Source organism: Eretmochelys imbricata, chromosome 1, assembly GCF_965152235.1.
Source record: "Eretmochelys imbricata isolate rEreImb1 chromosome 1, rEreImb1.hap1, whole genome shotgun sequence".
In the NCBI taxonomy this organism is placed as follows: Eukaryota; Metazoa; Chordata; order Testudines; family Cheloniidae; genus Eretmochelys; species Eretmochelys imbricata.
This window is the reverse complement of record NC_135572.1, coordinates 166,143,175-166,156,416: the sequence shown is the minus strand read 5'-3', so window position 1 is coordinate 166,156,416 and position 13,242 is coordinate 166,143,175. Positions and strand designations below refer to the sequence as shown.

At 42.1% G+C, this 13,242-nt stretch overlaps 1 protein-coding gene across 3 annotated transcripts in view; it reads left to right on the top strand.

Annotated features, from left to right (window-relative positions):
- Positions 1 to 10,769, top strand: part of IFNAR2 (interferon alpha and beta receptor subunit 2) — a 37,772-nt gene extending 27,003 nt beyond the window's left edge. For all 3 annotated transcript variants that reach the window (XM_077819242.1, XM_077819225.1, XM_077819234.1), the window contains exons 7-9: positions 1,034 to 1,199; positions 1,536 to 1,657; positions 7,195 to 10,769. In XM_077819242.1, coding sequence (XP_077675368.1) covers positions 1,034 to 1,199; positions 1,536 to 1,657; positions 7,195 to 7,851 — 945 coding nt within the window. In that variant the 3' untranslated portion in view covers positions 7,852 to 10,769. The remainder of the gene's footprint in view (positions 1 to 1,033; positions 1,200 to 1,535; positions 1,658 to 7,194) is intronic.
- The last annotated feature ends 2,473 nt before the right edge of the window (positions 10,770 to 13,242 follow it).

Here is a 13,242-nt window from a genome sequence, read left to right as displayed (position 1 = left end):
CCTCCCTTCCTTGCCAAAGAATGGCCACTTGGTAGGTGATTGCCCATGAACTTTGCCTCCTGGCTAGAGGCGTTAGCTTGTCCTTTGTCTTTCAGAAACTGGTTTACCCAGACTTTTCTGGTAAACACATTTCAGATCTAATTTCTGCTTATTTTTATAACTTTACATATAATGTTGTTATTCACATTTCACCTTGATATTATTGACAAGCCAGTTATTAGTTTTCAAGTGATATCTCACAAGGCATATTTTGTACAAAGATTATTACAACAGCGTGTAGGGTGTGAATATAGGGGGCATTTGGTCACATGGTTGTTCAATATTACATGACAACAGATTGGGACAGACATTGAATAAGAATTGTCACCAGATGAAAATGTGGGCTGGGTTCATTACTGACTCCTAGAGAGGTGCAAGACTGCCCAGAGGAAGTATTTACACAGTGCCTGTCACAATGGTGTCTGATCACCAAAATATGAGCGATTCAATTACACTGTTTTCTGCAGCATCTAGGTCCCCTATCTAAGAACTGACCCAGCCCAATTCAGCTACGCTTGTGAGATCAGATGTAATGAACAATTATAATCAAAACCATCAAAGGGGGTTTTTCTAAAAGTCTTTAATAAACCACTCTGAAGACAGATACATTTGAAGAAAGAGAAAAGGAATGTAGATACAAGACTGCTAACTTTTCTACTGAACAGCAAAAGTGCCATTTTATGGTGCACCAACTTCTTGCTAATGTAGAACTTGTAAGACTGAGCCTTTTAATAAATTGAATCCAGTGGACAGAAGTGTAGGGTCAGTCCTTGAGCTCTAGTAACTACTTTCCTTCTCTCGAAAACTGGAAAAGTGCTATGCTTCCTCCCCGTTCTACCCCCACCACCAACTATACAACTCAGTTGTACTTGCCACTGTACAGCTTCACAATGGGGATATTAAAATAGCTATTAAATGCAAGGGTTTTTTTAATCCGTGTTTAACAACTCCTTTTAGACAAACAGGTTTCAATAAGATATTGTTTTCATGGCAGATTCCTATTAAGAATGAAACCTCTGAAGAAAGCTTTAGCTATGTTGTTGGAAGCTTGCATTCATATACAAATTATTGTGTGTCTGTTGCTGTGGCTGCATCAATAAACCATTATTCCATCCCTTCGGCCTTGAAATGTATAATCACCCCGTCCAACACTCAACCAGGTATCAAATATTTTAAAGTTTGGTGGGGGAGGGGGTCAGGTTGTCAGTCTGGTTGTTTTTTAGTTTTTAATAGTATTTTCAGAAAAGGGTAACTGGTAAATATCCCAGTAAGAGAGAAAGCATCTTTTGATAGACATTTGGTTGGACCTATGAATGACATATGAGGTACCGGATAGCTTTGGCTAATCCTGCTGGCTGTACAAATAGCTCTTTAATTGTTTTCAGTGATCCAGAGTTGTTCTTTTCAATCTTAAATAAGTGTGTAATATAAGAAAAATTGGAAATCTCTCCTACATCTATTGGGTTTTACTCAGTATGTTTTTTTTCCATTTGCAGGTTATGGTATAATTCCAATCCTAAGTGGTGGACTTGTTTCATTGGTAATAGGCATCTTCCTGCTAGGACTGTATAAAGGAGGTTTCATTTGCTTGAAAAGTAAACCATGGCCAAAAGTCTTGGTACATCTTTTTTGTATTTAATTTACCTGGTGGGGGAGAGGGAAGGCCTCATAATGTTTATACAGCAAGTAGCAAGATATATTGTTCATTAGATAAAAGTTAAGAAACAAATATTTTGCATTGAAGAGTTCCCTTAAAAGTGAATTGCAAAGCAACTAGAAATTCCATCCACTTTAGATGTAGACTGCTAGATGCCTGCAAGGCGGTGGGGGGTGGTCTGTAAATGACCTGAACGTTCATTTTTGTACATTTTTATTTTTCCTTTTCTACTCCTATGATTTCTGAAATTGGCTCCCAATTAAATGTCAGTTCTCTGAGCATCATACTGGAGATCCTATGTAGAATAAAATGTGATAAATGTCATGGAACTTCACTGGACCAAAGGAGCAGCTACAGAAAGGGAAGATATATCTGGGGAAATAACGTATTTTTTATTTTTGTGTTTTCTTAAATATTTTCCATCTTAAGGGATTTTTATTTAAAAAAAAACACAAATAGGCATCTTAGCCCTCTGGCCACCTTATGGGCAAGTTCTGTTCTCTAGAACAGGAGTTCTCAAACTCGGGTTCAGGACCCCTCTGGGGGTCACAAGGTTATTACATGGGGCGTTACGAGCTCTCAGCCTCCACCCTAAACCCCACTTTGCCTCCAGCATTTATAATGGTGTTAAATATATAAAAAGTGTTTTTAATTTATGAGGGGGGTCACACTCAGAGGCTTGCTATGTGAAAGGGGTCACCAGTACAAAAGTTTGAGAACCACTGCTCTAGGAAGTTTTCAGAAGGTGTTGTGGTGTCATCAGCATGGTGAATGCCAGAGCACCACAAGAAGCCTGGACATTTGTGGAAACTGAAGGGCAGAAAGTGAGAATTTAACTAATGATGTGTCACCTGCCATCCTTAGCCTGGGAAGTTTAGGACATATTGCTAATGTGGGAAGAATGTTCATTATTCAATTCGCAGCTTAGCTTGGAGGACGGGGGTGGGGGGACAAAAATACTTATCTGTAGGTTACTAAATGTTGTAGCTTAAATTGCTTAAATGCTGTATTTTTATCAAAACAGTTCTTTGCTAGTTCTGCTACAACACAGGTGATTTGAAACGGACTAACATAGTTGATTGATAAAGGTATGGATTAAAAGTTAAAATCAAGGTCTTCTGCTCATTTCTGAGGTTTTTGTCCTGTTGTAGGGCAAAAGATCACTTGTAACTTTACGCTATGATTACTAGATATTCCTGGCACCCTAGCCAACATTGGTTTAATGTCCAAAGCTGCTGGTAAGCTAGTGCTGAATATATAATTACTGCCAAGTTTACCTGCAGAGACAAGGCTTCTCCAATAAATTGTTGATTTACACAGAGTTTTGGAATATCTCAAATATGAAAGGTTTCAGAGTAACAGCCGTGTTAGTCTTTATTCGCAAAAAGAAAAGGAGTACTTGTGGCACCTTAGAGACTAACTAATTTATTTGAGCATGAGCTTTTGTGAGCTACAGCTCACTTCATCGGATGCATACCATGGAAACTGCAGCAGACTTTATATATACATAGAGAATATGAAACAATACCTCCTCCCACCCCACTGTCCTGCTGATAATAGCTTATCTAAAGTGATCATCAGGTTAGGCCATTTCCAGCACAAATCCAGGTTTTCTCACCCTCCACCCCCCCACACAAATTCACTCTCCTGCTGGTGATAGCCCATCCAAAGTGACAACTCTTTACACAATGTGCATGATAATCAAGTTGGGCCATTTCCTGCACAAATCCAGGTTCTCTCACTCCCTCACCCCCCTCCAAAAACCCACCCCCATACACACACAAACTCACTCTCCTGCTGGTAATAGCTCATCCAAACTGACCACTCTCCAAGTTTAAATCCAAGTTAAACCAGAACATCTGCGGGGTGGGGGTAGGAAAAAACAAGAGGAAATAGGCTACCTTGCATAATGACTTAGCCACTCCCAGTCTCTATTTAAGCCTAAATTAATAGTATCCAATTTGCAAATGAATTCCAATTCAGCAGTTTCTCGCTGGAGTCTGGATTTGAAGTTTTTTTGTTTTAAGATAACGACCTTCATGTCTGTGATTGCGTGACCAGAGAGATTGAAGTGTTCTCCGACTGGTTTATGAATGTTATAATTCTTGACATCTGATTTGTGTCCATTTATTCTTTTACGTAGAGACTGTCCAGTTTGACCAATGTACATGGCAGAGGGGCATTGCTGGCACATGATGGCATATATCACATTGGTGGATGTGCAGGTGAACGAGCCTCTGATAGTGTGGCTGATGTTATTAGACCCTGTGATGGTGTCCCCTGAATAGATATGTGGGCACAATTGGCAACGGGCTTTGTTGCAAGGATAAGTTCCTGGGTTAGTGGTTCTGTTGTGTGGTATGTGGTTGTTGGTGAGTATTTGCTTCAGGTTGTGGGGCTGTCTGTAGGCAAGGACTGGCCTGTCTCCCAAGATTTGTGAGAGTGTTGGGTCATCCTTTAGGATAGGTTGTAGATCCTTAATAATAATAACGCATTAATTAATAATAGTAGCCTATTTCCCCTTGTTTTTTCCTACCCCCACCCCGCAGATGTTCTGGTTTAACTTGGATTTAAACTTGGAGAGTGGTCACTTTGGATGGGCTATCACCAGCAGGAGAGTGAATTTGTGGGGGGGGGTGGAGGGTGAGAAAACCTGGATTTGTGCTGGAAATGGCCTAACCTGATGATCGCTTTAGATAAGCTATTACCAGCAGGACAGTGGGGTGGGAGGAGGTATTGTTTCATATTCTCTATGTATATATAAAGTCTGCTGCAGTTTCCACGGTATGCATCCGATGAAGTGAGCTGTAGCTCACGAAAGCTCATGCTCAAATAAATTGGTTAGTCTCTAAGGTGCCACAAGTACTCCTTCAAATATGAAAATGACCATACAGGTTTGAGAACATAAGCATGACGTATATGTTTTTGTGTATTATAAAATTATGGTTTCCATAGTATAACTATTGAAGTTATGAATAGCGATGGTTGAAAACTTTCCATCAAAACTGTTTTTTGGATAGAAAAATTGAGATTTCAACTAAACATATTTTTTAGCAAAATTGTCTGCGTTTCACTAATAACTGTATTTTTTTTTCAATATCCCAAACTCAAAAACTGAAATATTTGTGTATAGATATCTTTCCATGGTACCTCATGCAAGTTGTAGTTTGGTTTCCTCATGTCCCCATTCTCTCTGGGTTGAGCTGGGCTTTCAGCCCAGATGATATCTCACTAGATCTCACCATGGCCACGGACTCCCATGATGTAACCCCCCCCCAGGGGGATGTAGTCTAACCAGGGAGCCAGCCTGTAGAGGAGAATGGGGATGTGAAATACCCAAACAACATTTCTCATCAGCCACTACAGTAGCAATTCCAAATTAAAATGTTTTATTTTTTGACAAAAAGCTCACAAGGAAAAAGCCCACCCTGAAAGTGGCTCTATTTTCTGCTGGTTTGGCTAGAGCCTTTGTGGCATGATGTCACAATTTAAAGCTATGGACACCCTGAAGATCTTACACTCTAAATAGGCAATGTACACAAAGATGTGGAGGAAAAACAGACACAGAGAGGGGAAGTAAAAAAATAGAACACAGCTTTTCTAAGTCCCAGTCCAATGCCCTACCCATTAGAGAATGGTGCCTCTCTAGTACAGTATGGATATGCCCTAGAATTTCATATCAACCTATGATGTCCCAGTCCCCAAAGTTCAGAAGTCAGGAAAGACACATGCTAATTATGCAGGAAATCTCTTCCCTTGTCATTCTGGAGGGCCAACACCAGAAAAATTCCCAGAGCTGTTCTTCATATTTTTTTTTATTGTCCACAAGAGGACAGGAGACCAAGAGGCACTAAAAATTCAGCACCTTCATAAGAAAAAACAAAACTCTGGATGAAATGTGGAAAAGAGCTCTTACAATTGATCTATCACACACTGAATAAGAGCCCAGTATCTTACTTATGTCATTACACCCAGGGTGTGAAGAAGATAAGTCATGAAGGGCTTCTTTGGCCAGGTGGATAAGATGCTGCTTTGAGGAAGCATACAAGTCTTCAGGGTATGTCATTCCTGAGGAAACCTGAACTTGCTCTACAATGTCAACAGCAGTCTCCCAAGCAAAGAACATCTTTGCTGAAATAGATATACATAGAAAAAGTCTGGCCTTCAGTTTCCTTGTATACCAAATGTTATAAACTGGATCTGCAATCATCCCAAGATGCCTCCTTTGTCATGAGTGTGCTCTAAATAGTGGTTCCAAAATAGATATGCCACTGGATTCAGGATTTCTCTCTTACCCCCTCAGTCTCTCTTTCGTAATTTATTAGTGTATTCTTATATCAATGAGGATTAGGGGAGAGCTTATGCTAGAGAATGGAATGGTAATTTTACTAGAAGGAAATTAGCATGTGAGTACTCTCAAATGGCTGTATTTCTCGTAGCCAACTACAAGTGTATGACCAAATCTATCATTAACTACCAAGTGTCAAAGCTGGAAAACACAGGTTTAGAAGAACTCTTCTAGTGGTTGGCCTGGTAGGCAGGGCCAACATCCCCTGCATAGACTTTAAAGTAACTGTCTCCAGTCACTGTACAGATGAAGACAAAATCCATGATTGAGGATTAATGGTGAAACTAGTAGAAAAAAGGAAATTTAATTGGTGAAATACATTGTACATTGCCTCACATATTTTGACTAAAACAATCTTTCTCAGGCTTGTTATGTGAGAGAATGTCTTTTAGGGAATTCATACAGCTGGGATATTATACATACATATAGGATTTTGTACAGGTGGCAAATATTAAAAGGGCTTTAAAAATTGATCCTTAGCTTCCAGGAAGGAAATAGAAAACATTAGTTAAGCAAAAAGAAAAGGAGTACTTGTGGCACCTTAGAGACTAACAAATTTATTTGAGCATAAGCTTTCGTGAGCTACAGCTCACTTCACCAGATGCATGAAGTTAAGCAGTGTACTGAAGAGTTTTAGGACTACCCTCTGAACCTAAGTTCTCCGCAAAGAGAGCTGGAAACTTTTTTTTTCCCCTCTCCTTTTCCTTGTTTTTCAAAACCTTGCCACAAAATATATTTGATAGTCTTCAACAGAGACAATCCCACAAAAAATACATCTTGAAAACACGGTGTCCTCCATCTGGGGTTTTCTTTGGCAAAAAGCATAGGGTCATTTCTGATCTTATTTGGAACCAATATGCAATTGCATGAGCCTATCTAGTTCTCTGTGTTTGCATTTTGGAGCACAATGCCATTCTTTTTTGAGTGCAGGAGAGGGAAGACTTCTGGGTTCTCAAAGCTTTGAAGATAATGCCAAAACATGTATATTGGGGTGATCCGTTGACTTCTGAACACTTTTGCCTGTGTACTAGTATAAGTGCAAAGTGGTGAGGCAGTTGTTAAAGTAAATAACAAGATTACTTTCTTACTCTCTTATTTGTGTGTAATTTTTGTGTGTGATTTTTTTTTTGTTTTTGTTTTGTCTTTTTAGGAAACCACAAATAACTTACATTGCTCAGTGCATGAACCTGATCCTGAAAAAATGTGCTCCGTGCAAGTCATGTATAAAGAGATGAAAAAAAAAGAGTGGGAATACAGTTATGATGATGATAGCGAAAGTGATAGTGAAAATTCTGGTGACTATACTAGACATGACATCTTGGGCAGAGTTCCAAGTTCCCATGCCAAATCAAACACCTTCGTGCACCAGACTATAGACTATCCATCTGCAGAGAGTAGCAGTGAAGCAATTGAACTTCTGGGTTCTGAGGCAGAAAATTCTGAAGAGCATCAATCTGTCATTAGCGAAAATGAAAGCACAAGTAGAGTGTTCTTTCATCCTTCATCTGAAGTAAACAGTTCGTCAACTTCTGGGTTAAGTAACAGTGCTTGCTTTAACATAAACTTAAATACTGTGATGCTGAGAGACCCTGACAAGACCTGGGATGATTCTGCAACATTAATCTCCCAGCAAAAGGATGCAGTTGACTTTCAAGATTCTAGTGCTTCTGATGCACTTGAATCAAAATTTTTTACTAACACAGTAGATGTTAAGAAGCCAGATTGTCATAACATCTCACATGAATTGCAAAAACCTAGTATCTCGGATGAAAGTGATGTATCAGATTCTGAATACATAAGGAGATGAATTGGCGAAAGCTAGAACCACTTTATAAAACATGAATAAACAACTGGTCATGTTTCAGAGTTTCTCTTTCTGGTTTGAACGTACAATTCAGCTTCTGATGAACTCTGCATATTTTAAATTCTAAATATATACCTGTACATTATAAAAGCATGCGGGACTCATATATTAATTAACAGTGTTTTGGTAGCTTAGGGCTTCTCTACACTAGGGGTTTAGTCCAGTCTAACTCGAGTTAGTGCAGATTGAAAATACCTGTGTACACATGAGGCAAACCCTAACCCTTGGTGCAAATTCTGGAGTCCTCCTTCAAAGTGTACTAAGTTCAGTGAAAATTGAGTTAGTGCAGACTATCACTCATATCTGCACAATGTTGCTACATGGTACTTTAGCACTCCTCCAACATCTGTCCGACACTGCTTTGTGGGGTCAAATGATAGGTATGTGGGCACCATCAGTTGCCCAATACAATCAGGAAACCCTTGCATGCAGAGCCATCAATAATCTCCTGAGCATTACCAAGATTTATAACCTGGTGCAACAGTACCTTCTGCGTGGCAGCACACACCTGCGTGACAATGCCTCCAACAGTCGATTGCCCCACATCAAATTGGTTGGCTATGGACCAGTAACAGTTGGGGTGGCCAGCTTCTCAGTGGGTTATGGGACTTTACATGTTGATATGGTGCCACTGCAGCTAGTTCAGCACAGATCTCGGAAAAGATTGCCTTCACTGTCCTGAAATTCTGTTGCCACGGCTGGTCATCCCGGATCTGCAGAACAATCCTCTCCCACCAATCAATGCTGCTTTCCTGAGCCCAGAAATGGCACAGCACCAAGTGAAACTGCTCCAGGAAGAGTAGAATAGTAGTTGCTCGATGTCCTGCTCATTCCTCTGCTACTGTTGCTGGTAGGTGATTGGAGGCCAAAGCCACCCAGCACTGAGAGCTCAAATAAAGTCCAGACAGCCTCTGCGTATAATCATAGTTGCCAGAATCGTGGTGTGGAGCATTGTTGCCTCCATGCTGGCCAACAGCAGTTCGAAAACGATGCTAGCCTTCCCAGATAGAGAGGAATCGAATCAGGGTAGATGGAGCAAAACATGGAATTCTGAATTTTACCTTAAGTCCCAGAATTCCTCTGGTTTCTGCAATGCATTTCACAGTGTGCAACAAGACAAATCCCAGAATGCACACAGTTCAACAGCAAAGCAAAGGACCATCGGATACTCACCCAAAATGCCACATGCTTAGTACGCTCAAAGCCTCCACCATGTATACGAAATGATGCGAATTGAAAGAAGGCACAGCTGTCCCGTATACATGCTGTTAGAGCAACTTCTATATTGTGCACCAACTGATATGCATCAGCTGGAACAAACTAAACCCGTTGTTCAGACAAGCTTTTAGTGTACAATACTAGCTTTATTTCACACACAAAAGCGAAGTACAGATCTGAAGGTAAGTATATGTAGCAACAGTATATTGCAGTTATTAAACTTCGTGAATTCTCACACATTGTGGTCCACAGACAAGTCCACTTTAAGTGTTTAATAAGTAGTAAACCTTTACCAAAAATTCACCGTGAGAAACAGAAATAATGATGTTAGCATATGGGTGGTTTCACCACAAAGTAATCTCCACAAGCAGTCTCTGGAAGGTCTGCTCTATATTGGTGGTTACTTTTAAATATGTTTTAACCATTGCAAACAATAGAGTAATGCTGCATTCCTATAAATGAATTAATCCTACACAGAAGCTGTTTATGCAGAGAAAGCTGATTAAGTGAAAACCATGGGAAAAGAATGAAAACTGCCATTGTTTCTGAACTGTATCTCCTATATTGATAACATTTAAACAGATTCAGCATTTACCTCAATCTAAAACTAGTAGATGGTCATAGCACATTTGGTGGGTTCAGACCCAGAAAGAGCACTCTCTTTTAAAAGTCTTCAGTATAAAATAAGACATTATTATTTTTCCACAAAGCATATTTCATTGCAAAACACTGAAGGTGAAATCTTGGTCCCATTTAAGGTCTGGTCTACACAACAGAGTTATGTTGACACAAGGCAGCTGACATTGACCTAGCTATGGAAGTGTCTAGACTTACATTTCTCTCCCACCGACATTAACTGCACTGCTATGCCGACTTCATAACTCCACCTCCACGAGTGGCATAGAGTCTAGATTGATGTAGTTAGGTTAACACAGAGTCCGTGTAGACACTGCATTGCGTATGTTGACTATTACTGGGTTTCAGGAGCCATTCTAAAATGCCCCACACTGACAGTACAATCCATAAAAATGTTCCTGGTGAGGATGCGCACTACCGACACAAGGAGCAAAGTGTGGACATGCACAAGCAGTGTAATTATTGCAACAGCTGTATGCCGAAGTAAGTTAGGTTGATTTAAATTTGTAATGTACATATGGCCTTTGTCAATGGGACTTTTGTCATATGTTTCTTTGGGGCCAGGATTTCACTTGATAATTAAAGCAGTTTAAAATAGTATAAGGTATTAAGAAATACTACAGAACATATTGAGACTTGTACCATAGATATAAAATCTTTATCAGAAGTTAAAGTGTGAACTTCTAATGCAATGTATGATGCTGCATGGAAATATTCCTTTTTGTAATGACATAACCAGGAACTGTGTATGTGCCAGAAAGTATGTAAACCAGGAAACACACAATATTTTAGGAGCAGAGTTCAAGCTGCTAAAATAATTCAACAGGTCATTCCTAACTGGTAATGGAAGTGGATGTCTTTGTGTTTGTTTGTTTTTTATTTTAATTACCTTATTACCTTTTATATATTTTTTTACATTTTTTTTAAAATGATCAGCTACCACATTGTATTTTTGAGGTGTAGTAAATGCCTTTTTAAAATCAATAAAAGTTTTTGAAAATGTCTAACTATTGCTCTGGAATATTTAGTAATCCTACGTATGTGCTCCATCTAATCTTGTGGATAGATTTAAGAATGAAGATAAACTGAGTCAGATTCTGTGTTTCATTCTGGCCCCTTTGTGCCACTGGAAAGCCACCAGCTCTTAGCAGATGAGAATTTCCTCAGCATAGGGAAGCTTTTAGCTGATGTAGAGCTGACATACCCAGCTCCTGTTCCAATCTGACTCTGGCATAGGGGACAAGGAGGTCCCATGGCCATGTGCACTGTGCTCCAGCTATGACTATTGTCCCTTGGCAACCATTGCCAGCCAGTCTTGGAATGAGAGGGAAGGTCCTCTCATGGATCAGTAACTGGTTAAAAGACAGTAAACTATAGCTCATAGAGCTAGCTTAGCCTTTTATGTAATGCAAGGAATACAGGCCTGTATCCTGTAAAACATTGGCTTAAGCAAGTTAGCATAAGTAAAGTAGGCCTATGACCTTTAGCATAGATAAAATGGCCTGACAGTTACCCTAGACTTTGGGAAACTGGGAATAGCTTGGTCAAGAGAAAGAGTTGGTCCAGAACAATACCAAGCAACTGCAAGAACACTGAACTGGTACTGGGTTTGGCTATTTCAGGATAGAATTGCAGGCAGATGTTTAACCACATACGTGCTTTAGCAATAGGTGATGTATATGATAGAGCAGCGTTTCTCAAACTGTGGTCCACGGACCCCTGGTGGTCTGCGAGGTACCCCAGGGGGTCAGCCAGCCCCGCTAATAATCTCCCCCTCCCTCCCTCAACTCCTACCTCTCCTTCCCAGCGCCTCTTGCTCGCTGGGGAACAGCTGTTCCTCAGCATGCATGAGGCACTAGGAGGAAGCAAGGGGAGCAGGGACAGGGGGCACTTGGGGGAGGGGGTAGAAAGAGGCAGGGAAGAGGAGGGGCAGAGGTGGAGCAGGGGCGGGAAGAGGTGGGGTGGGGCCTTGCAGGAATGGGTGGAGTGGAGGCAGGGCCTGGGGCTGAGCAGGGGGACTTGGGGTCCATGAAAAAAATTAAATCAAGGTGGGGGTTGTCAGGTTGCTAAAGTTTGTGAACCGCTGTGATAGAGCTAAAAGGCTTTAATACGGGGTTGGGCAAACTACAGCCCACGAGCTGTTTTAAGCCGGCCCCTGAGCCGCACCAAGCAGCTTGGCCCCGCTCTGGCCGGGGCGCTGGGTCGGGGACCAAGCCGCATGGTGCAGCCCCGATCCGGCCAAGGTGCAGGGTCAGGGCCACACCACAGCTCGGCCCCGATCCGGCCAAGGTGCAGGGTCAGGGCCACACCACAGCTCGGCCCTGCTCTGGCTGGGGCACTGGGTCGGGGGCCGAGCCACGTGGTGCGGCCCTGCTCTGACCAGGGTGCTGGGTCTGGGGCCGCACCACGCGGCTTGGCCCCACTCCGGCTAGGGCACAGGGTCGGGGCCACACCACACAGCTCGGCCCCGCTCCAGGGGGTGCTGGGTCAAGGGCCACACCCCTGGGCTTCTTCCCAACCCCCTGCCCAGCTCTGATCCCCCTCCCGCTCTCTAAACCCCTCGATCCCAGCCCGGAGCACTCTCCTGCACCCCAAACCTCTCATCCCTAGTCCCATCCCAGAACCCACACCCCCAGCCAGAACCCGAACCTCTTTCCGCACCCCTGCCCCAGCCCTGATCCCCCTCTTGCCCTCCAAACCCCTCAGTCTCAGCCCAGAGCACCCTCCTACACCCCAAACTCCTCAGCCCCACCCCAGCACCCGCACCCCCTCCCACACCCCAGCCCCAATTTTGTGAGCATTCATGGCCCTCCATACAATTTCTATTCCCCAATGTGGCCCTGGGCCCAAAAAGTTTGCCCACCCCTGCATTAATATGTTAACCTATAGGATAAGCATACCTCAATATTATGAGGGCAAGGAAGTTAGAACTGGACATGGAAGGGTGGGCATCTGAACAAATATTCATGATTGTACCCAGGCCCTGAGCCACCGTGTAGCAGAAGCTAGCTTTCTATCATTGACCCTTCAGCTCTTCGTTGTTATCTACCACCGACCTTTGGTCACTGGGGTTCTGGACCATTGGATTCATTTGGCATGCCAGGGGCAGGGCTGGTCCTTTGTCACCACCAGGTCTCCAAGGAAGGGTAGGAGTATATAAATAGATGAGCATCTGCAGGGAATGACACCAAAGACAGCAGTAATACAGTATTAGGGGTATTTGTTTATGTGGTTCACAGCTTTATTGTCTTTACTTATTATTTAAATAAAAGTGGCTGAGGCTTGGCTTTGCCCTCGATGTGAATATCTTTGCCATACACCCCAGGGTTCCCTACAAGATATTGAGTTTGTTAGTTTTAATTCTGGGATGAGAACCTTATTACCCCCAGCTCATTATATTAGTATCTATCGGCAACCAATACAATTATTAACCATTAAAAAGGATCAGGCTACAAAACAAAGGGTAGGAATGGATGGTCA